This window comes from Silurus meridionalis, chromosome 3 (genome assembly GCF_014805685.1).
Source record: "Silurus meridionalis isolate SWU-2019-XX chromosome 3, ASM1480568v1, whole genome shotgun sequence".
Classification (NCBI taxonomy): Eukaryota; Metazoa; Chordata; class Actinopteri; order Siluriformes; family Siluridae; genus Silurus; species Silurus meridionalis.
In genome coordinates, this window is record NC_060886.1 from 4419270 (window position 1) to 4445688 (window position 26419).

The window sequence follows — 26419 nt, forward strand, 5'->3', positions numbered from 1 at the left end:
GCTCTGATCCCATCTTCCGAGCAAGCTGGGATATGCGAAGAACAAATTTCACTGTGCTGTAATGTATATGTGATAAATTAATGTCTATTGTATTAAAGACATGCAGATATGGAGATCTGTTGGGGCAACCAGAAGAAGAAAGAGAAAAAGAAGTGTATTTGTGTAATAAATAAAAATTCTCCACCCAGTATTCATTTTCGAAATCATGTTGGGTCACTTTGCAATTTAAGTGAGAGTTAGAGGAAGATTTAATGACACGTTTCTGTGAAATTGGAGTTTAAAATGCAGCACTGTCATACATTCTATTTAAAATGTAATACTTATGTAATTTGTAACGATAATTCTTTATTTGAAAACATTTAAAAACATTCCGAAATCAAATTCATTTTGTGATAAATGTAATCGTATCAGTTTTACTTTAAGGTTAGGATTGGATGTTAGGTTGAACATTAGATTGCAATTAAATGAATAGAGGAGATGAATAAATAAGACTTAACTGTTGAGAAAATTCTTCTTTCGGCTGCTCCCGTTAGGGGTCGCCACAGCGGCTCATCCGTCTCCATACCCCCTGTCCTCTACATCTGTTAAACATCTGTTAAAACTCTTTTAAACCAACTACCTGCATGTCTTCCCTCACCACATCCATAAACCTCCTCCTTGGTCTTCCTCTTTTCCTTCTTCCTAGTGGCTCCATCCTCAGCATTCTCCTACTGATATACCCCATGTCCCTCCTCTGCACATGTCCAAACCATCTCAATCTCACCTCCCTCACCTTGTCTCCAAAACGTCCTACATGTGCGTCCCTCTAATAAACTCATTTTAATCCTGTCCATCCTCCTCACTTCCAACAAAAATCTCAACATCTTCAGCTCTGCTACCTCCAGCTCCATCTCCTGTCTTTTACTCAAAATTAAAAAACAACATATACAGACCTGGCTGCAAAAATTTAACAGAATTTACTATAAACTATGAAAAAAATGTGTATAATTGATTACAAAAATGAATATATATATATATATATACAGGAGTGCAGAATTATTAGGCAAGTTGTATTTTGAGGATTAATTTTATTTGAGGATTTAATTTGAACAACAACCATGTTCTCAATGAACACAAAAACTCATTAATATCAAAGCTGAATATTTTTGGAAGTAGTTTTAGTTTTAGCTATTTTAGGGGATATCTGTGTGTGCAGGTGACTATTACTGTGCATAATTATTAGGCAACTTAACAAAAAACAAATTCATACCCATTTCAATTATTTATTTTTACCAGTGAAACCAATATAACATCTCAACATTCACAAATATACATTTCTGACATTCAAAACCAAACAAAAACAAATCAGTGACCAATATAGCCACCTTTCTTTGCAAGGACACTCAAAAGCCTGCCATCCATGGATTCTGTCAGTGTTTTGATCTGTTCACCATCAACATTGCGTGCAGCAGCAACCACAGCCTCCCAGACACTGTTCAGAGAGGTGTACTGTTTTCCTCCTTGTAAATCGCACATTTGATGATGGACCACAGGTTCTCAATGGGGTTCAGATCAGGTGAACAAGGAGGCCATATCATTAGATTTTCTTCTTTTATACCCTTTCTTGCCAGCCACGCTGTGGAGTACTTGGGCGTGTGTGATGGAGCATTGTCCTGCATGAAAATCATGTTTTTCTTGAAGGATGCAGACTTCTTCCTGTACCACTGCTTGAAGAAGGTGTCTTCCAGAAACTGGCAGTAGGACTGGGAGTTCAGCTTGACTCCATCCTCAACCCGAAAAGGCCCCACAAGCTCATCTTTGATGATACCAGCCCAAACCAGTACTCCACCTCCACCTTGCTGGCGTCTGAGTCGGACTGGAGCTCTCTGCCCTTTACCAATCCAGCCACGGGCCCATCCATCTGGCCCATCAAGACTCACTCTCATTTCATCAGTCCATAAAACCTTAGAAAATCAGTCTTGAGATATTTCTTGGCCCAGTCTTGACGTTTCAGCTTGTGTGTCTTGTTCAGTGGTGGTCGACTTTCTGCCTTTCTTACCTTGGCCATGTCTCTGAGTATTGCACACCTTGTGCTTTTGGGCACTCAGTGATGTTGCAGCTCTGAAATATGGCCAAACTGGTGGCAAGTGGCATCTTGGCAGCTGCACGCTTGACTTTTCTCAGTTCACGGGCAGTTATTTTGCGCCTTGGTTTTTCCACACGCTTCTTGCGACCCTGTCGACTATTTTGAATGAAACGCTTGATTGTTCGATGATCACGCTTCAGAAGCTTGGCTATTTTAAGACTGCTGCATCCCTCTGCAATATATCTCACTATTTTTGACTTTTCTGAGCCTGTCAAGTCCTTCTTTTGACCCATTTTGCCAAAGGAAAGGAAGTTGCCTAATAATTATGCACACCTGATATAGGGTGTTGATGTCATTAGACCACACCCTTCTCATTACAGAGATGCACATCACCTAATATGCTTAATTGGTAGTAGGCTTTCCAGCCTATACAGCTTGGAGTAAGACAACATGCATAACGAGGATGATGTGGTCAAAATACTCATTTGCCTAATAATTCTGCACTCCTGTATATATATATATATATATATATATATATATATATATATATATATATATATATATATATATATATATATATTTCTGGGGAAAATATTATAAAAGTTCAATATTATATATATATATATATATATATATATATATATATATATATATATATATATATATATATACACAGTGAGGAAAATAAGTATTTGAACACTCTGCTATTTTGCAAGTTCTGAAGACCCAGCCTCGACCCATCTTCAATGCTCTAACTGAGGGAAGGTGGTTGTTCCCCAAAATCTCGCAATACATGGCCCCGGTCATCCTCTCCTTAATACAGAGCAGTCGCCCTGTCCCATGTGCAGAAAAACACCCCCAAAGCATGATGTTACCACCCCCATGCTTCACAGTAGGGATGGTGTTCTTGGGATGGTACTCATCATTCTTCTTCCTCCAAACACGTTTAGTGGAATTATGACCCAAAAGGTCTATTTTGGTCTCATCTGACCACATGACTTTCTCCCATGACTCCTCTGGATCATCCAAATGGTCATTGGCAAACTTAAGACGTGCCTGGACATGTGCTGGTTTAAGCAGGGGAACCTTCCGTGCCATGCATGATTTCAAACCATGACGTCTTAGTGTATTACCAACAGTAACCTTGGAAACGGTGGTCCCAGCTCTTTTCAGGTCATTGACCAGCTTCTCCCGTGTAGTTCTGGGCTGATTTCTCACCTTCCTTAGGATCATTGAGACCCCACAAGGTGAGATCTTGCATGGAGCCCCAGTCCGAGGGAGACTGACAGTCATGTTTAGCTTCTTCCATTTTCTAATGATTGCTCCAACAGTGGACCTTTTTTCACCAAGCTGATTGGCAATTTCCCCGTAGCCCTTTCCAGCCTTGTGGAGGTGTACAATTTTGTCTCTAGTGTCTTTGGACAGCTCTTTGGTCTTGGCCATGTTAGTAGTTGGATTCTTACTGATTGTATGGGGTGGACAGGTGTCTTTATGCAGCTAACGACCTCAAACAGGGGCATCTAATTTAGGATAATAAATGTAGTGGAGGTGGACATTTTAAAGGCAGACTAACAGGTCTTTGAGGGTCAGAATTCTAGCTGATAGACAGGTGTTCAAAAACTTATTTGCAGCATAGAAATAAATACATTTTTTTATTTTGTATGTTTCGTTTTTTGTTGGTTTGTATACCTGTTTTTTAGTCTGAAGTGATATTTTGTACAAAAACCTATAGTAGCGTTTGCCCTCCAGTGGTAGTTACACACTATAGGATGCTCATACTGGTGAAAGCTGAGAAGAAAGCGGAAAAAAGGAAAAGAATAAAATAGATGCATTATGCAGTGCAGTGGAAAGTTCCCCAGATCAACTCAAGACCAGTGTTGTATTGTGTGTTTGGGCTTCAGGCTGGATGATTGATGCGGATAGCAGGCCGAAGTTTAAGGAGCTGGCGGCAGAGTTCTGCAGAATGGCCCGTGACCCCCAGCGCTACCTCGTCATCCAGGTAAAGCACAAATGCTGACACTAAACATAAAAAACTGTATTTAAAATAAGCCTTTCAAAACATTTATTAATTTCCTATATATTTATATGAAGCACATGAGTTGCGTAATAAGAGTAAAGAAAATGGACTAGTCCTAAGTATGAAACAGGGGATGGATGGTCTCATTCCTTATGTCAGATCACATCTGATCTCAGGACAATCCCTTGGAACTGCAGGGGATTTAGTGTGTCTGTTTCCTCAAATAGGGTTTATGTTTTAAATCAGACGAGACACTGGGACATTTTAAAATAGACTGCTGTAAAAGTCAGGTAAGGATCAAAGGGATAGAGGAGGTTTAAGATTATCACGATTGCAAATTATGCGATAGGTTTCTTTAATATATTGAAAGGCCGTAGCCCCTTGCTCTCCGTCTGCCTACTGTCCCTTTGTTTGGCGACATGTTGTCGCCCCATGTACAGTGTTCCGGCTTTATTTTGCCTTCCTATTCAGTCCTTCGGTGCACATCGTATTAGAAAGATGGTGTTTTCCCTGAAACAGCGAATAGTGATTGTGGAAAACAAAACCATCAGTTAAACATTGAATTCAGAGTCTGGTTCGGAAAAGGGACATCTTTAAACAATTTTACGACTAACTAACACCAGAAAAAAAAATTATTGCTTTTCCAACAACATGCGCAACATGGGGTAACATGCCACACCTCACAGGGGTGAAATGTGAGCAAGGGGTTATGGCCACCACATTCCCTAGACTTGTCCACAGGCGATTTCTATCTTTGGGGAAATTTAAAGCAGAAAGTCTACACCAACAATCCACACATCCTGGATGACCCCAAGAAAAAAACAACACTATGTGCAGCTGTTGCTGCAAGCAGTATCCACCAACATGCTCAGACGTGCCCAAAGTTGCATAGACGTGAACGGGGACCACCTTCAGCATCTGTTGTAACTTGTGGGTAAATGAATAAAAACAATCCACTTGCTCGTACATCTAGTTATACTATTGCTGGAGACAGGCTACGTTTCCGTGGCCCTCCCTGTATATTCAGTCTTGTTGCTGTGCTCGGTCTTACCATTTGTATGAACTGTCTTCCACAACCTCACCTTGGTAGCAGAGTTTAGCTGTTCTTTAAACAGTATGAAGCTCCTATGCAGCTGTTTTTGTTTTAGTTCATGACATGACACAGATGATCATTAACACCAAATGTACCATACAGCTGACTCTGATCCTACACAATCCGAAAGTATCAAGTCAAGTCAAGTTTATTTAAATAGCGCTTTTCACAGACATTGTCTCAAAGCAGCTTTACAGAAATCAACAGTTAAGGTGAATGATGTGTATTTATCCCTGATGAGCAGCCGTGGCCTTAGATGTCATGAGGAAGAAACCTTGAGAGGAACCAGACTCAAAAGGGGAACCCATCCTCATTTGGGTGACATCAAAAGTGTGCTTATAGTCTTTAAACAATACAGAACACTGGAGAGTGAGAACTAACATGAGCACTGGAGTGTAAAATTATAAGTAATGTTCTTTCTACAGTCTTTTACCGTCATTATGGTTATAAAACTAGGAGCTACTGAGCAACTCATAAAATAGCTCAACATTTGCGATCATCGCAGATCCAACACCAGCTTCTCCATGCCAAAAGCTTTAAACACTCCAGGAGGTCCAATGTCTAAACTTCACACATGAAGTAGGATCCAATTGGCACTGGTACGTCTCTAGATGGTACGGGAAGTTTGCGAGTTCGGCATCTATTTCTTTAAAGGTCTATAATCTTCATGCCGTGACTAGAGCTGGCCAAACCTCAGGAAGCCTCTGGATGGGGAGAGAAAGAGAAGCAGTGGAGAGGAATTAGCGTAGCTGCTGTTCATGATATTAACAGCACAAGTTGATAATGTGCATTTGATCAGATGTTCTGGAGCACAAGGTTATGATGTGAGACGTATGTTATGTGTAGGCTTTGCTAAAAAGATATGTTTTTAATCTGCACTTAAACTGGGAGAGTGTGTCTGAGCCCCGAACACTGTCAGGAAGACTATTCGAGAGTTTAGGAGCTAAATCTGCTTTGTGAAAATGTCCATTGTTAAAAGTGCCATCGGGAGCTTACGTTCCTGAACCCTCAGAATGCTCTACAGCTCTAATGATAATGCTCATGTTTTTCAGGGTGATGACCGGATGAAGCTACCCAGCCCCAATGACAGTAAGTTTTTCCAGAGTCTGCTGGATGAGGAGGAGCTTGAGGACCTGATGGATGCTGAGGAATACCTGGTGCCTCACACCTTCAACATCCCACCTCTTACCTACACCACTCGCTCACGCCTCGACTCCAACCGAGTGAGTTTTACACACCACACTGCTAGAAGGAGCAGTGGGGGTTCATGGAAAGGCTACTATAAGACACCACTGAGATCCAATACAGTGTATAGGCTAATATTAGCCCAAAAAAAAAAAAAAAAACACCTATTTGCCTGTGTGTCTATGCAAACTTTAGCATATTAGCTGAACAGCTTAGCAATACATTACTGGAAAGAAATTACAATAATCTGACACAAACCCACATTTTAACATTGATTTACAGCCTCTATAATTCCCCGTTCCTGTCACCTGTCAGGGCTCATTATTTTGTCCAATAACCTCTGACTGGCCCCTTTGAGTAGCAGCATGACACGTTCTCCTTCCATGACAAATTTGGAGACAATCAATCATGTCTGTTTTGTAGCACCCTTCAAAGCATGCAGAGTGTTCTCCAAAATGTAAATCTCGCACTTTTTCTTACCGAAACAAAGAAGGACAAGAGGTCAGACATGCTATCAAATTCTTTCTCCCTCTTGTCATTCTTCTTCATTTTTTTCCCTTTCCATTCTTTGCCACACATTCATGTTTTGGATCATTTAGCAAAATGTGTGCATGGTTTAGAAGGTCTTTAGCATTTTAATGCACGCTTGGCTGCCATGCTCGCCATGGACATGTATTAGATCAATGAATTCGCCGCTTAATTACTCGAGAAGTGGCCTGGATAGAATTCGGAAATGAGTTCCTTGTAATGGAGACGTCAGGTGGACGGATAATTATTTATATAACTGTTTACTGATCCAAAATATGTTTGTTTGCTATTTCTATCTACAAGGTAAAGCAAGGTTAAAGGAAAAACAGAGCACACAACATCCTAGTCCACATTTAAGTCCCATTTCCTGCTAGAATAACCTCCACTCTTCTGGGAACATGTTGCAATACATTGTATGGAGTATGGATTGGGTCATTGTTTTGTTTTAAGTCGGTTCTAATGACCCGCAGTCCAGACGGCATTGCATGGCGCTGAAGTATGGAATGGTAGCCATGTTCAGTATTCCTTTCAACATTTAGCCTACATTTAATTTCCATGTATATATATAGTTAGCGTGGTCTCCAAAAATAGCCTGAAACTTGTCAAGTGGGACATACATATAACTACATGGAATTTTTCCGAATCCTACTGTTATTGCCTAAAGTGAAAGTTTGATTAAATGTGATACCATTGAATTACCGAGTTTGTTGCATATAAACAAAAGGAATGTGCTTGTGTTCTTGAGGAGATTTGTGCTCATTCATCCACAAGGATGTTAGTAAAGTCAGGTACTGATGTAGGTGCAGTGGTGGACAAAGTACAATAACAAGTTTCCCAGTCCCTGCTGATGAAAAGCTTCTAGACAACACAATGCTTCCAGCACCATGCTTCACCATGGGAGAAGAGCTTAATAATATTGAAAGACATATTGGATTTCTTATTTCTTGGGTGTTCACTGTTAGATTGCTCTGAATGTCATCCCTTGCTCTTGAACTTGTGACTGAAGATCCATGACATGTAATCTATTTTGAGAAAATAATTTGAGTCGAAAAGCAAGGAAATGCTTCGAGCACAAACGTATTGTGCTGATCTGGTGGATTTCCTTGTCAGGTAAGATAGACATGAAATCTTATCGTCTTTAGACTCTAGTTTATTCTCTGCAGGATTCTTACTGTATCATATTTATGGCTTCAACTATGAATTATTTTTATTTTTTCATTTTTATTTTTGGAAAAGATCATGACTTTATTCAATGTTAATAAAGGAAACTAGAAGGAAAATCCCAAACCATTAATCATCGCATTCAATCTAAATAAATAAGTATAAAAAGTATTAGAAAAGTAATATTAACATGACTGAGACCTTCTTCGCTTACATTTTTCAGAAGAATGTTTGATTTGATGATTATGAATTGATATTGTGGATCATATTTTTACCAGCACCCACAATGAAGTCTTGAATCTTTTTTTTTTATTAATTGATATAATATTTATAGAATTGATTCTTTTGATAAAAGAATAAATTGTATGGGGTTTTTTTTAGATCTGGTAGAATTGACCAAGACTATATAAAAAAACAAAAAAACAAATAATATTTGCTCATGGTGTTTTTATTGGCAAAATTCATGAATCTTCCCATTCAATCTAAAGAAAAAAGTAAAAAATACATTCGAAAAATAACAATAACATAATGTCCTTCATTCACATTTTTTCAGAAGAATGCTTGATTTGCTGATCATTAATTTGATTGTGTTGTTGATCATAAATGTACACAATAAATTCTTGAAGCCATTTCTTTTTAATTCTTTGATATAAAACTATTTTGTTCTTTAAATTACCTTCGAGATCTGATAAGATTGACTGCAAGGTTATGTAACGAAACTTTCTCAAGTGACCACAGCCATAAAAAGTCAGTGGAAGATGGAAAAAAACAAATAGCATTTGCTCACGGTGACCTTTTGGGCTTGTGAAAGCAATCACACTCGAGCAGATATCGATAGCTGCCTTTTAAGCGTACTGAAAATAGGAGCGTTCCGTCTCTCGGAGGAGATGTACTCCCTACGCCATTTCCCAGGATGCGTCACTGGTGGCACTTTCATTACGAAGGCCAGTCTGTGTAAATAGCAGGGTCCTCACACAAGCGAAAGGGGATGTTTGCTTATAGACAGCAAGTGGCAGCTGAGTGTTTGCTTTGCACCCCAATGCCATTGGATTATTAACTCTTAACAGCATATTTTCTCCCCCACAAAAAAAAAAAGGGATACTGTCATTTGATGCATGTGTGATAGTTGAAATCAACATCTACTACAATGTCTCAGGACCACATTTTGCATAAAAGTGTTTTGGATTTAAGCGCCTATATGCTGTAGGACGTTTTGGAGACAAGGTGAGGGAGGTGTGATTGAGATGGTTTGGAGATGTGAGAAGGGACATGGGGTATATCAGTAAGAGAATGCTGAGGATGGAGCCACCAGGAAGGAGGAAAAGAGGAAGACCAAGGAGGAGGTTTATGGATGTGGTGAGGGAAGACATGCAGGTAGTTGGATTGAAAGAGGCAGATGTAAAGGACAGTGGAGTATAGAGAAGGATGATCTGCTGTGGTGACCCCCAAATGGGAGAACCTGGAAGAAAAAGAAGAAGAAGAAGGAGGAGGTTTCTTCCTCATGCAATCACAGGAAAAAAATAGGAACTGAATTGAATAAAACTAAATTTGTTCATTTGTAATAACAATATTTTTTTTGGTTTCTAGCTACTGATTTTAATCATTGATGACTTGATGTGCACAAATAAACGCAGAGCAATGCATTAATATTCATCTACAGTACGATTGTGTTTGGATGCAATCGTTTTCTAAAAGCATACAGCGAGTGTTGAAAAGCATCAATCTTTGGCCTTCACTGTCTGTCTTCAGCTCAAACAAGCATAACTGTTCAGTTAGAATAAACAAAGCATGACAAGTTGAGAAGTGTCTGCTGAGAGACTGAAAAAAAACCATAACTGAAACTATAGCAAAAAAGTATGGATGATAGCATCTAATTTAGTGTCTCAGCACCACATTTTTCCACATTTGTAATTAAATCCGGATGCAATTTCACCATGAGAGGCTGTTTAAATCTGTTAAATAGACCAGAGTCCACCATTGCACCAAAACCTGTCCTTTTTTATTGCTAGGGCTCTATACAGATCTCTGAACGTACAAAAGAACAAATATATATGAGTTTATGAGTCAAAAGCTCAAATTAGGTACGTAGAACAGATGTATTAATTCAACGGAAGATTGTTTACGACTAAGGAAAGGATTGATTTCCCCAAACAGCTTGTGCACCAAAATCAAAATAGCTCCAGCTTGATGGTTTCATAAAACATAATGACCCAATCCACACTGGCCAAGCAACCAAAAAAATTGATCAGATGGAACAATTAAGAAATATTTGCATGCCTAATATATGATGGCAATTATTAGAAACAAGACTTGACAGAAACCTTTTTGAAGGCAAATAGGAATTTCAAGGATGTCAAGAAAAGCCAGCATCATTGGAGAAATTTTGTTTGCAAGGCAAATAGGTATGAATAGGCATTCTTCATGTTTTTATTTTTATTTATAAAAATTATATATGCTGACAAGAACAGTTAAAGAACACTTTTTGATAACTATTTTACCCCTAAGGCATATAATGTGAATATGTACTGATTTGTAAATTTGTATAAACTACAAAAGAGTGATTAGAAGTGTAAAGTATTACATATTTTAACTAATTTGACCAAAAACTGGACTTGGACTTTTGATCAGAAGGTTGTGAGTTCAAATCCCTGCAACACTAAGCTGCAGCTGCTGGGCCTTTGAGCAAGTCGCCATCAACTGCTTAGTTGTATGAATGAGATCATTAAGATAGTAAGATAAGAGCAGCTATCAAATGCCATAAATGTAAGTTCAAGACCACACACACACACACACACACACACACACACACACACACACACACACACAATGTGTTATCTTTCTAAAAGTTTAACTATACCACAACATTTACAGGCTTATCCAGAGTGACTTAGATTTATCTCAATTATCCAATATAACTTAAGGGCCTTCCTCAGGGGCCCAGGAGTGGCAGCTTAGTGTGGCTGGGATTTGAACTCACAACCTTCTGATCAAAAGTCCAATGCTTCAACAACTAAGAGCTGAACTCATGACCTTCTGATCAGAACATCTTAACCTCTGAGCTGCCACTTCCCCACATTTGAATGCAGTGTATTTCAATGCGGTAATATTACATTTTGCCTTAACCTCAACTAGGCGACTCAAACCTGCTCCAGTATGACAAAGTTCCTATGCACAAAGTCAGCTCCATGATGCCATATACACCAACCAGGCATAACATTATGAGCTGTGAGTGAATAACACTGAGTGATTTGTGATAGAAGAGTATCTGCAAGAGTGAAAGGGAAAGTTTATAGGGCTGTGGTGAGACCTGTGATGTTGTATGGATTAGAGACAGTGGCATTTAGTAAAAGACAGAAGGGGAGCTGGAGGTAGCAGAGCTGAAGATGTTGAGGTTTTCGTTGTGAGTAACGAGGATGGACAGGATTAGAAACGAGTTCATTAGAGGAACAGGGCATGTAGGTTGTTTTGAAGACAAGGTGAGGAAGGCAAGATTAAGATGGTTTGGACATGTCCAGGGGTATATCGGTAGGAGAATGCTGAGGATGGAGCCACCAGGAAGGAGGAAAAGAGGAAGACCAAGAAGGAGGTTTATGTATGTGGTGAGGGAAGACATGCAGGTCGTTGGTTTGAAAGAGGCAGATGTAGAGGACAGATTAGTATGGAGACAGATAGTTTGCTCCTGCGACCTCTAATGGGAGCAGATGAAATAAGAGTAAGTGAATAACACTGATTATCTCTTTATCATGGCACCTGTTAGTGTGTAAAATATATTAGGCAGCGAGTAAACATTTTGTTTTCAAAGTTCATGTGTTAGAAGCAGGAAAAATGGGTGAACATAAAGATTCGAGCGAGTTTGCAAAGGGCCAAATTGTGAGAGCTAGACGACTGGGTCAGTGCATCTCCTGACTGACTGCACCCCAGGCCTCCTCACCTCACCTACATCAGTGTTTGGCATTACTTAAACCCTTGTAGCTGAAGGAGCACAAATCTCAACAAGTACACTCCAAAATATAGTGGAACATCTTTCCAGAAGAATGAAGATGGAGAAATCGGGACTAAACGTGGAAGACAATGTTCAAAAACAATTTCCAATCTTATTTTACAAACATTTTATGTGTTTCGTTTTATGTGTTTCTCGTAAACCTAAAGGCCAGCTCCCCTTTTATTATCCCCCCCTATTTTATATTCTACTGGCTGTTTTGTTTTTCTCTGGGTGGGAATAGAAGGCAAAAGTATAGCACAATGAATATCAATGAGAGATATCAATTCTCCGGAGCCACTGTGGAACATGACAGACGTCTATTCCATCGGAGTTCGCTGACTAAACTCTGCTCAGGGAAAACAAAACGGAGCTGAAACGTACAAAGCTGATCAGAATATTAAGTCTTAAGCAGCTGAGGCAAATTCTTTGAAAGCTGCTTTTTTTTTCTTTTTTATAGCCAGGTCCAAGCTGTACTATATTCAGAAAGAGGTACTAATTACATTATAGACAATGCCTTATTACGGGAATTCCTTTTGTTCTTTTATCAGTGAAATTACTTTATGGTAAATTAAGAGCCACAAGTTGCCCATTGTCATGAATTGCAATTTGCTGTAATGCCATTTGAACTAATTGGTGCACCGGCTGTTTATGACTGGTTACAGTTTTTTTTGTATTGTGTTATATAGGCTCATCTCACAGATGTTGTACAAACTTCTATTGGCTAATTTTGCTAAAATGATACGCACACATCCATAGGAACAGGTGAATACGCCGGGAGTGATGCGCTTAGTTCAGCAAAATGGGCTTTTAAGAGAGCTTAGGCATTTTCTTTTCTTTTTTTTTTTGCAAACATTCATTTAGTCAGTCACTCATCTCCAGTAAGTGCTTAGATATGCCTAAAAAAAGAACAGACACATGAAATAACCTTTAATGCTTTTCTGATTTCTACAATAGTGATAAAAATATATTTCAAAAATGTCCTGCAATATTTTTAGAGCATTGTATACGATTTTATTAAACGATTATATGCACAGTAAAAAGAAAAAAAAAAGAAAAGGATGAACACTTGCAAACCTAATATTGAAAACCTGCCCACATAATAAGTAGTGAGTGGTTTGGGAGTGGTCTGGAAGTATAAATGTTTATTACTATATTACTCACTGAAAGAGGCAGAATTCCCATCACACCCCTTACACTCAGTGATTAATGCCTAATTAGAGAAATTATCCATTAAAAGCTTTCAAAGTAGTACAGATATGGGACTACGAAATGGGAAAGATTGTTGATTTACAAAGGAATAAGTAATGAGAGTACTGCATTAAGCGATCTGGGACAGGATGAATGGAATTCATTGAGGGAAATGTGTCTAAAACATAAACTGACCTTTTTGATTAGGTCCACAATGCCATATTTTCATAATAACTGCTTAGTGCTTAGCACATTTAATGTAAAACAATTATGCCACTGTGGAACCCTACTATTGTAAGAGCAATCAAGAAGCAGACATCTTCATTCTGTTATCATTAAACATTCTGTTGTTTGTAAGTAAAAAAAAAAAAATACCTCTGTTTCTGCAGAATCAGTTTGCCTATCAGGATGGCGGCTTTGGTATGGAGGCGATGATGGCCACTATACCACGAGTGGTAGCGGTGTCTTCTGTAACCCCATCCTGCTCCTCTCAAGAGCCTCAGCAGGGTGCAGCAGGAGTCACTGAAGACTTGCGTTGCAATGGCACCTTGAGAAAACAAGCATCTCCACGAGTCCGGCCTGGAGAGGAAAGCAGTGCTCAGCGATACAGTACAGAGCCAACACTGCTGCTGAGTGAACGAGCAGGGAGAGCAGATAAAGACCAGGATGGATACATGACTACTAAGAAGGAGAAGAAACTCATAGGTACAACACCGTAGCTTTGTGTAATCTGTATAAATTGTTATAATTTGCCAATGGGGAGACCAAGGGTTATAGTTCCCAAGCAGATTCTAGCAAATGATCAAATGATTCTATACCTTAATATCCTCACTTGATAATCAATATTTACTTGCTGGGTTGCTGATCTTAAGGCAGAGGGTTCAAGCCCCAGTACTGCAAAGGTGCAATGTTGGACCCTTGTGCAAGGCTGTTAATCCGTTCTGATTCTTGGTTGTCCCTTCATTCTGACTCCAGCATCCAGCAAAACAATTTGGGATATGCAAAAACCAACACGACCCGTGTAAGCTAAACTGTAATTTGAATGCTACAGTATATTGATTGTTACACATCTACAATGGGGAGACCAAGAAAAGTCTATGATTACCATATACAGGGTGGCACAGGAAATGGGAAATTTTGGAATTAGGAATTTGGTGACCCTGAGGCATCGGCAATTGTTTGGAACCAGTGCAAGCTCGTGTAGAAACCTTTGTCTTTCGTTATTATGGAGCAGTGGAGTCCTGTCTGCTCATGTCATTACAACATGGGGGCATCATTTTTAAGAAACAGCTCAATACAGCTGTGATGCGTGTTGTGGAATGGAGTGGCGAGGGTTCCTCACAATGGCATTCCCTTTACACAGCACTCACACTATCACTATTTTATCACTTTCACCACTGCTCTATTATAACTAATGGCAATGGCTTCTAAACGAGCTCACACTGGTTCCAAACAATTCCCGATACCCCACGGTTGCCAACTCCTAGTTCCAAAATTTCCAGTTTGCCTGCACCACCCTGTTAAAAAGAGTATAAAAGAATATTCTACCAAAAAATCAAGTGTTTCTTTTTTCATATGTTTATAGACTTACAGGGTTTCCTGTAAGTCACTTAAAAAGTAAAAAAATCTTTTTTTTTACAATTTTAAAACCTTTTAAAAAAAGTTTTAGGCCTTTAAAAATCTCAAATCTGCTGTTCTATTTTTTAATTCATTTTAAACAGGTCTTAAATTTCCAATTTTTTTGCAAATTTGCAAGTACAAAATTAGAATTTTTTTGTTTGTTTCCTTGGTTTGTATTTCTTTCTTTCGCTAGTTCAAACATAATTCGCTGTATTACAACTACAAATGAGATCAGCATGCAACAGTTTTCTGTTATTGGTGCAAATCTCATATTTATTGTGGATTGTATTACAGACGTTAAACGGATTTTATTTTTTAACAAATGTAGTGATACTTGGCTTTAAAAAAAATCGTTTTTGATAAGGCCGGTTGCTTACAACACATCTGTGTGTGTTTTTGTAATGTGATATAGGTCTTAAATATAATTCTTAATGCTGTTAAAAAAAGGCTTAAAAAGTCATAAATTTGACTAAGTGAAACCTGCAGAAACCCTGACTTAAAATATTACTTAATATCCAATGCTCACATGCTGAGTTGCTGATCAGAGACTTGAGGATTTAAGTCCCAACGTTGCCAATGTGCAAAAGTTGGGTCCTTTAATCGTATTTGCATATGATAGTTGACCTTGCACTCTGACCCCAGCATCCCCTAACCAGTGATAGCACAATAGTTAAGGTTCTTTGTGACAAATCAAAAGGTTGTAGTACTAAAAAGCCCTAAGGCCAAATTCCTCTGCCATTCAATAGCTAACCCTGAGTCTGACCTCAACTTCTCAACAACCTAAAATATGTGAAGAAAAGCATTTCATGGTTTTATATAAGGTTGCTTTTTTTTTTTAAAGAAATGCTCTTTTGCACTTAGCTAAAGCAAAGTTTGGCTCTGTCCCTTTTCCCTGCCACTTTTTTTCTGTTACCCATGAGGCTTTGGAACTGTGATGAATGGACATTTGGTGTTAAGGATGAGGATGGGTTCTCTTTTGAGTCTGTTTTGTCTCAAGGTTTCTTCCTCATGCCATCTCAGGGAGTTTTTCCTTGCCACAGTCACCACTGGCTCACTTATACATTATTTTATTGGCTCTTTAAGTCTGTAAAGCTGCTTTGAGGTAAAGTCTATTGTTAAAAGGAATAACAATGAATAAAAATAAATTGAAAGAATCTTAAGGGGGAGGCGGTAGCTCAGTGGTTAAGGATCTGGGGTTACTGATCTGTAGGTTGGGGGTTTAAGCCCTGGTATCACCAAGCTGGCACTCTTGGGCCCTTGCACAAGGTTCTTACCCTGTGTACTCCAGGGGTGCTGTATTATGGCTGACACTGCATTCTGACCCCAGTTTTCTAACATCTTTGGGATATGCAAAGAAAATAATTAAATAAAGGCTCTTCTTCTTAGCTAACGTTAACTGAATATTGTGGTAATTATTTTAGTTTTCATTAATGAATTGTGTCAAGTCTATCTTTGAGATTTGGATTACCAGATTACCAATTTAGAATTTTTCACTTATCAAAATAATATCTATATAGAAACTGAATATTATTCTACAGTGATTGCAATGCCTGGCCCATGATATGTGCTATTTATTTTTGACATTTTTGCTAGTTAACAATTTTTAGGTACTGTCTGTTTTTCAGTTCAAGTTAATTCTGGAAACCGGGAGAGGTGCTCGAGTTCGATAATTCATGTCTTACGACTGGGATTGATGTCATAAAGATCAGATATAAAGCCCACAGCATAAACATTAGGCAGTGTGTGGGAGGAAAATATGTGAAAGATAAATGTTTGATATCGCCGTAACTTTTGGATTCTTTTTTCATAGAACTCTTTTGTTCTCTACTCTTTTCTTCTGGTAGATTATCTCAACCCTGTCGAGGAGAACCCGTTTGTGACACGCCGTAGAAACGGAGAAGTTCATAATCTAGAACAGGGCCACCATTCGAGCTCCAATGGCCAACCTAAGATGGAGGATGAATATGTTAACGATCCACTGTATCTCAACACCTTCCACAACTCTGGAGAGAAGAATTCAGAAACCCTGCGTAAGAATGGAATTCCTGTGGCTCATACAACGGTGGCATTGGGTAACCCTGGTATGGCCAGTGGCCAAAATGTGGCCCAAAAAAGTCATCCATCCCACAGTGCCCCGTCAGGGCATGGCCACATCCCGGCACAGACCATTTACTCCACTCAGTCTGGTATACCCACCCTTTCAGGCCACGCTCTCCATCCTTCACTTTCGGGCCACACCCTCCATGCATCACATACCCTCCACCCTGCTCACACTGGCACAGTTGTAGCGGACAAAAAACCCAAAAAGACCTTTGACAACCCTGAATACTGGCAGCACAGTCTTCCACCCAAGGCAACACTACACGGGCAAGAGGTCTTGCAGGACTGCAGCACACGCTTCTTCTACAGGCAGAATGGACGCATTCGGCCTGCCGTAGCTGAAAACCAGGAGTACCTGACAGAGTACGCCCTGAAAACAGGCACCGTTCTTCCACCGCCACCCTACCGCCAGAGGAACACAGTGGTGTAACCCCAAGAGGGCAAAAGAAAGAAAGCGGAAACTAAAGGGAGAATCAGAGGAAGGAGGCATTTCACGTTTTCTTCTCGCCCTGGATCTTACACCAGTACCAGTCCTCCTCCCTTCCCCTCCTCTCCTCCACTCCTGACTGTATTTCATGCTTAATTAGCATCCAGATGGTGTTTCTCTAAACAAGACAGATGAAAGACAACCATGTCAGTCAATCCTCCTCCTTGTTTTTCTCATCACAAACACTTGCCACGGTGATGTTGGCAACATGGACTTTGTATTCCCTTGGCAAGAGATACACCTTTCCTCTGCAACGCCAGATTGTCTACTTGCATCATGCTGAAATTGGTCTGGAGACGCTATTTAGGCCTGGTAGGCAAGTGAACATTTACAAATAGTTCTTTGACTACAAATCTACTGCCACACTGTGGACATTTTTAATGATACTGAAACTACAACAGCACCAAGCAGCAAACAAGTCGACCCTTTTGTGCATTGCTACAACCCTAGTAATTACTCCCTGAATCCGTCAAAAACACAGTCGGGTGTTGGGAAAGGGTCATCTTCATCGTTCCATTTATTTCCCTATAGTCACTGCCTTTCTTAAGTAAATAATTCATCACCCTAAATGTCCGATGAACTAATGACGGGACCATAAAGTGCCAGTGCAAACCCTGTATGTTTCAAGCACACATACACATTGGAAGGGATGGCGTGATACAGAGAAGATCGTATGGCTCCTGCAGAGTCTATTGTTCATAAATGAAGATGGGTTCAATAGTCTGCTGCAGATTTTTTTTTTTCTTTGTCCATTCAGCCAGAATTGATTTTTCCCCCCAATCACACAGCAGCAGTTGTCACACAACAAAGCACCAGTTGTGATAATGGACTGCACCCACAGAGGTAATAAAAAACACTATATAGACTGCACAAATCTTAAATGCCTGATAATAATGACTGAGGCATATCGAGAATGGGCGATACAAACCTCTTGGCCAAAACTGACCTTTTGTTGCTGGCTGGAACACTACAGTTTGAGATATGAGGGGTGATATTCCATCAAACAAGGGACAGCGAGTGGTACACTGGGTCTTGCTGCCGATAGGAAACGCTTGAGCTGGCACAATTGATAGTGAAGCAGAAGAGCATCAGGAGGAACATGTCACCAAAAAAAGTCCTTGTGCCAAATAGAAAAAAAAAAACTAATATTCAACAACTGGGCCAGAGACTTATGTTCTTGGTATTGGTTTTCTCCCTTTGGACATGTCTTCAGAAACATGAAAATACTAAAGTTGCACTTCCTGCAACTTTCTAGGTTTGTATTATAAGATATTATGTTTCCCATACCGTTGGAGAACAAATTGAAAAATGTCACACAGCCAGAGAGGTCATGTTTGACCAAGTATCCAAGGCCAGGATGATGTGTAGATTTGAACACTGCCAGGCATTATGTTTGCTGCTAATGGAGGGCCCCTGGCTTGTCTCCTTTGTAGGTTTTAAAAGCACTTAATGGTCTGGCACTGTCAAATAACGTCTCTTTCTCTCTTTCCGAACGCTAAGACTGCTAAATATTTGACTCATCCATTTGATTCATTTTGTTGTACTAGTAAAAAGAAAGCCAGCCAGCTTTGTGTGGGTTGTGCTTTGTAACTTGGCTACAATTTTGTTTCAATATTATATAAAGGTTTTAAGATCTGGTACCAATGTTTTTTTACCCACAGATTAACTACAGTTCAAGAGAATTAGTTTTTTTTTTTTTCAGTTGGGTTTTATTGACATTTCTCTTAAGACCACTTTAGGCTTAACACACTGATGATGTAGCTGAAGCCGTTTTTTCAATACGTTTTCATTCTTTTTGTATGTGTGTTTGTGTGTCATTAATTCTGGCTAGTCCCTAAAGTGGAACTGAGATGGGCACTAATTGCATACTGTACCGTTTTTAAATACAGTATATATACTCTATAAACAAAAGTAATGGGACACCTGACTTTTCGTTTGCAGCATTTGATCGGTGCCCTTATCCAGAGTAAATAACATTTATCTAATTCATAAAACTGAGCAGGTATGGGGTTAAGGGCCTTGCTCAGAGGAGTGGCAACTTGGGGTGGCTGGGATTGGAACTCATGACCTTCTGATCCAAAGTCCAATGCCTTAGGCACTAGGCTACCACCTACTTGTTTTCCAACCATATTAGTTCTTTTTTCTTTTCTTAAATACATCTTTAAGATGTCTTTGGATGCAGAAGCATAACATTTTCCCTTCACTTCAACTGGGAGTTCCAAAACTGTTCCAGCAAAAGCTCTGTGAAGGTATGATTTACTTGAGTTGGTGTGGATTGAACACCTTTGAGATAAAATAGAGCTCTGACCTCACCCAAGGATACTTTCCCACCTCTGCTACATCAGTATCTGACTTTACTACTGAGCACAAATCTCCACATCCACCCTCCAAAAGCTAAAATCTTCCCAGAAGAGTGGAGATTATTATTGTTGAAAAAGCACATGGTCAGGTATCCACAAACTTTTGTCTATAAAGTGTATAATTCTTTTTTAATTCACTATTGTTTGCTTTAAAAAGTCAAAAAACAAACAAACACCAACTTGCTGTACTACATATCCCAAAGGTATCTGATTTAGGTCAAAATAGATTATTTTTAAATTATTCTATAACGAACATCTAAAACAGATATAAATAACTAGTGCAGGATAAATCTCATAGTTGAATCTGGTATTTTTTTTAGCTCATGTCAATAGCTTAATGTAATGACCATGGACCGTGCCAAGCTGAACCAAGGCCAGATGACAACTCTAGTCATGTGCATAATTACTGCTGGGGAACTGAACTGAGCTGGAAGGGGTTAATCTTCTCATACATGGGATGTGATGGGAACATCTAAGCTGGATGAAGATGCTACTTCTGAACATGTTAATGGTTTATAGTTAATCCAATTTAAGGGAAAATGTGATCCAAGCATATAGATGATTAAATAATTAAAAAAGCTAAAAGTTTAAAGTTCATTTACTTATTATTTATAGTTATAGGCATATATTAAAGCTAGACACTTTTTTTCCCATGTCACATTTCACAAATCACTGAAATGCTTTGTACCATGTATTACATTTACAGCAGCTATAGAGGAGGGAGTCCTTGGAGTGTATTGATTTAGCAAACACTGGGACATCTCCAAGAATGTCTAGACCAAAACACTGAAGGAGAAACAAACTTCTATAATAACCTTAAAGCTAGGGGACTCAAAACTAAAACATGTTTTGTGTGGCAGCCTGGGAAGACTGGTGACATGGTTACAAAACTCATTTCAATGAACTCACGCCATTCTAACTTTACTGAAAGACCCCCGTGTGTCTCTACATTCCTAACTATTTCTTCTTCTGGAGGCAGAGCATTACTGCTTAAAATATGAATAATTTAATTACCAGGATCTTCATTAGTATCAGTCTTATCACACGATTCAGTAGTTTCTTTCTTCGGCAAGAAATTGAGCATATTCCTTGTTCATCATTTCTTTAACTTGACATTTAAACCTTTATTGGCTGTTGTCTGTGCAGAGAGTGTGCACAATTCTTTGGATAATGATTTGGCATTGTAGGTTTAGGAGCATTGAAAACAAATTCTAATTGCCTATTAAATTAATCATGCTAATGTCCATTTTTATAGAGTATAAAATTATCCAACTTGATCAAAGCAATTTGCTAGCAAAAGGATTCACCTTCAGCGATCAAGAACTTGCTCTTAAAAAGTCATTATTATTAGCTCACAAAAAATATCCTTACCTAGCAAGAAATCCTGCTTAGCCGGCAAGAAATGAATCTTAGCTGCCAAGAAATGGCATTTATAGCATGTACAGCGACTTGGAATTATCTCAATTATTCACTAAACAGTTGGTGGTTAAAGGCCTTGCTCAAGAGCCCAGTGTGGTGGTTCTTAAATTTGAACTCCTGACCTTCTGATGAGATTTTGTCTAACACTGATAAAAATGGACAATGTCACAAACCACCTTAACAGGCATCAGTCTCAGCTAACAAGAAGTTACTCTGAAAAAAACAAACAAACTCTGAACTAGCAAGAAATCAACATTAGCTAGCAAGAAATTTGCCTTAACTAGCAAGAAATCATCTTAGCTAACAGAAAATCAGACTAAACTAGCAAGACATTAGTCCTAAATAGCAAGACATCACCTTAGCTAGCAGGATTTTAGGCAAGAACCAAGATCCAAACTATAATCACTTATAATTATAATATTGTCCACATTTAACTATAATTATATTACTTATTAATGCCAAAGTGTACATCACTGGCAAACAACTGGTAGCTGGTATTTCCTTGAATTTTGCCACAGCTACTTTTACTTTATATTTATCGCATTTATTAGACACTCTTATCCAGAGCGACTTACAATTACCTCATTAGAGACATCAGCAGTTGAGCTTTAAGGGCCTTGCGCAAAGGCCCAGCAATAGCACCCTGGTGATGCTGGGATTTGATCTTACAACCTTCCCATCCAAACTCCAACATCTTAACTCTGATCTTGACCACTTTCATGGCGGGTTCTCCCCTGCTGCCACACATGTAATGGAAGGAAAGGACACTCACAAACGTGATTATAAATACGAATATCTCAATAACCTCATGTTTTTTTTTTTGCTTTGTTTTTTTAATTATGTGCAAGCAAACCTTTTGAAATGTGACCCATTTGTAAATATCTGGAGGTTTCCTGCTAATGGGAGATGAACAGAATGTGAAGGGTTTTTTTTTCTTTTCTTGTTTTATGCTTGAAGGTAACACCCCTAGGTACACTGCTTGTTAATTACGGAGAACACTTCACTCACAAAAGTACATAATCAAATTATATAAGCAGTTGGACAAGCAGAAATCGAGAGATTAAATCAGGAGGTATGAAATCTAGTAATATTCATATATTCATTAATGAATAATTATTATAAGTACTATTTTATACAGTGTCTGTCAAAAGTGAGGAAACATCTAGTCTTTTAAGGTTTTTAAGAGACACATGCATATTTATTTTGTTTATGAAACAAAAGGTCATTTATGGTATGAATATTTCATTTGACCAACTAAATATACTGTATAAATGTCCAGATGTTGGACTTTGTTTACATTGAAAAATCTTTCCTCGACATGCATAACATCTTTAATGCTTTGTCGGCATCCGGAGAGTTTGTTTCTCCAAACCTTTAGCTAAAATATTTTGCCATGCTACTTTCTAGTGATCCAATTCATCCTAGAGCACTTCAATAGGATTTAGGTGTGAGTGCTGGGCCATTCCATGATAGATATCACCTCAGATGACTCTTTGCTCTTTAAATAATGCTGACAGAACATGATCGCTTCGGTTCCAATGAGCCCCAGGCCAGACATAATTGTATGGTGTTGAAGTATGGAATGGGAGTCCTGTTGGTTTAGGATTCCTTTCACTTTTTAAAATAAATCTCCAACTTTCCCTGCTCCAAAACATCCCCAAACCATTAAGCTTCCACCTCCATGTTTGACTGTGGTGGTGAGGGCAGTCTGCTAACATTTTTTCTTCTGTTGTCCATCTTACACAAGTTCTTCTGTTAGAGACCAAAATGTCAAATATGGCCTCAACAAAACTTTCTACCAGTCATTCACTGTCCAATTCTTGTGTATGTTTTTGCCTTTTAGCGAGTTTATTTCACAAAAAAAAGGAACATGCATGTGTTCGAAAAACCACAAAAGACCTGGTGTTTCGAACACTTTTGACAGGCGCGGTATCTTGCAGCTATATTGATATTTTAATATGGGAAATGTGAGAAGTATAGGGTCTGTGTTTTGGGCAGTGGTTTATCTTTTAATGTCTTTCGCATATATCTAGTCATATATTTCTATTACGTCTAAGTGACCGGAAAGTCCAGAGAAAGAAGGAAAGAAAGACAAAAGGCAGAGAAAGCACAGTTTACATATCCATCATCCGTTTTATATTCACCCAGTGAAGGGAAGGCAACATCTTCCTTATCTGCAAAATAATTACAATAATCATAAAAAAAAAAAAAAAAAAAACACTTTACAATGGTCGTTCCTCGTGATTTTACTACTGTTAACCGAACAAAAATGTGAATAGTATTTTTATAGATTGTTGAACTGGCCAGGTGAATTTGTAAATAGATGGTACTCATTCTCCTTTCGACTGTTCAGATTTTATTATTATTATTAATATGATGATTTTTTTTTTTTTTATCACTTGGTTTCCTTTAACCACATTGCGTGTATTTGTGGGGAAGGGGGTGGGGTTGGTTATTTGATTTATATATATATATATATATATATATATATATGTATATACACACACTCACGTATATATATGTAATTTGAGCAGCACTTATTTTGTTCGTAGAGCTTGCAGGGATTTTTTTCTTTGTATTTTTTTAATTTTATTTTAATTTTATTATCATTATTTTTTAAATACCACCCTGATGTGATCCTTGTGTCTGTATTTAGCCCAAGCTTGGTGGACCTTGTGTTCCTTAATCTTTGATCTTGCTCAAAGTGGAGTGGTAGGATTTCCTTCGATTTCCTTCGTTCTGTCAGATATAACCTCACTTGCATCCTTATTTTTATCTTTTGTACAGAATAGTGCTGTGAAGGAAGTCTGCAGCTTTCTTGCAATACTGGATATTTCCCATTTGGTGTGACTTTTCTTTAAAGCATCAAGTTTTTACTTGATTAATATTTAAAATCGTTCCTCCAGTTAAGGCCATAGTGATCAAACTTTTTAGTGCAGATTAAGTATAAAAAAAAACAACAAAAACACATACAAGACTCCATGGAAGCCTCCATATGGTCAGTGTGAATCGGAGAAGTTTGACCTATACAGTATGACTTTAAGACTCCCATCCTGGACCACTTCTCCATGTGAGTCATGGCTCTGATGCGGTCTCGTTAATTGCCCTCCTAATGGTGTTTCTCCGTGAGATTAATCTGTCGTTATGTATTATCCACTTTGACAAATTGAATAATTGATCGGACGGCTCATTTTGCCGCCCCGTGCTTTGACTGATGGCTTGTCAGAGCAAATTCTCGTCTTTTTTGTTTTTTTTCTTTAATTTTTTTTCTTTCTTGTTGAGACGAGAGGCACTACAGAGCGCAGTAGGAGGTTGGGTTCCTGCTGACTCCATGCTCTTCACAGATCCCCCTTTCCACTGAAAAAAAAAGTTTTGTTACATGAACCTGTCAAAAGTATATTTTTAATTTAATATAAATAAATACCAATACAGTACCTAAAATATGTGTCTGTGTGTTAATTGATGTTCGAATGCATTTAAAGCTGTAGAAGAAAGGATCCATTATAACAAACTTTATACTTAATACTAATACTGAATACTTTTCATTAAACCACCAATAAAATGAATTTACATTGTACTATATTGACCTGTCTGAGGAGAAACAAAGCCAAACAATCTCTACAGTTTCTTTGGTCATTGTCATGTTGTCACAGTCTTGTGACTGAAGATAATAAATATGCAACATGAATTGATGTATCAATCAACAAGACAAAGATAAAATTCTAAAATTTAAAGTATATCCTAGATTATCTTGATATATTTATATCATTTCTATATTTTAATATAGACTGTGTATAACCTTGTATACAATGCACATATTCCATATTGTAAATGTACATATCCTGTGTTCTCTACACTCTCACTGAAGACCACCACCCCCGAAAACATGCCAAGATCCAAAGAAATTCAGGAACAAATGAGAAAGTAATTGAGATCTATCAGTCTGAAGAAGGTTATAAAGCCATTTCTAAAGCTTTGGGACTCCAGCGAACCACAGCCATTATTTACAAATGGCAAAAACATGGAACAGTGGAGAACCTTCTCAGGAGTGGCCGGCTGACCAAAATGACCCCGAAGACTCATCCAAGAGGTCACAAAAGACCCCATAACAACATCCAAAGAACTGCAGGCCTCACTTGCCTTAGTTCAGGTCAGTGTCCATTACTCCGCCATAAGAAAGAGACTGGGCAAAAATGGTCTGCATGGCAGTGTTACAAGAACAAATCTGCAGGTAACGGCCAACAAAAGTGAGTACACCCTAAGTGATAACAGCTGTACGTTGTGTAATCATGCAAAGCCACATGTCCTATTCATGTTCATTTTTTTGTCACTTGACAGGACCATACAAATTTGTGTATCTTGCATTAGAGCAGTTAAAATGTAGTGCTTTGAGTCCAATTCTCTCATACTGTCCACTGGATGTTCTACATGGCACCTCATGATAAAGACTTTATAAGAATTTAAGAATAGGAATAGTTGCTCACCACAAAGATGCAGATGCTGTAAGAAGATGAGGAACACTCTGAAACTGAGTTACAGTACAGTGGTCAGGGTCATACAGAGGTTTTCCAACATGGGTTCCACTCGGAACAGACCTCGTAATGGTCCATCAGAAGTTGAGTCCTCGTACTATGGGTCAGGTTCAGAAGTTGACTTCAAAAAAACAGATGCATTATATCTTCATCATGGCACCTGTTAGTCAGTGGGATATACAGTATTAGGCAGCAAGTAAACATTTTATCCTCAAAGTTGATGTATAAGAAGCAGGAAAAATGGGTCAGAATCTATCAAAAGTGGTCCAAGGAAGGAACAGTGGTGAACCGACAACAGGGTCATGGGCGGCTGAGGCTCACTGATGCACATGGAGAGCGAAGGCAGAAGTCACCCTTAGCTAGCAATTAGTTACCCTAAGCTAGCAAGACATCACCCTTAGCTAGCCGAAATTAAGTCATAGCTAGTAATGTTACCTTTAGCTCGCAAGAAATCAGCCTTAGCTAACTAGGTCACCATTATCTAGCAAAAAATTCCCCATAACTACTAAAAAATATGCAAAAGCTAGTTAAATATTCAATTGAAATGTGTTTGTATAACACTTAACATCGGGCATTGTCAAAAAGCAGCTTTAGAGAAAAAAATAATTAATACCAATTTTAAATTAATCTTTTATACCTAATATTTTATCCATAACGAAGAAGTCAAAAGAGTGTTGAAAAA

The 26419-nt window shown here is 38.5% G+C and overlaps 1 protein-coding gene across 1 annotated transcript in view; it reads left to right on the top strand.

Moving 5' to 3' along the window:
* Positions 1 to 24639, top strand: part of LOC124383122 (receptor tyrosine-protein kinase erbB-4-like) — a 415468-nt gene extending 390829 nt beyond the window's left edge. The window contains exons 24-27 of the mRNA XM_046845511.1: positions 3967 to 4064; positions 6228 to 6398; positions 13609 to 13924; positions 16684 to 24639. Of these exons, the coding sequence (XP_046701467.1) occupies positions 3967 to 4064; positions 6228 to 6398; positions 13609 to 13924; positions 16684 to 17369 (1271 nt within the window). The 3' untranslated portion in view covers positions 17370 to 24639. The remainder of the gene's footprint in view (positions 1 to 3966; positions 4065 to 6227; positions 6399 to 13608; positions 13925 to 16683) is intronic.
* The last annotated feature ends 1780 nt before the right edge of the window (positions 24640 to 26419 follow it).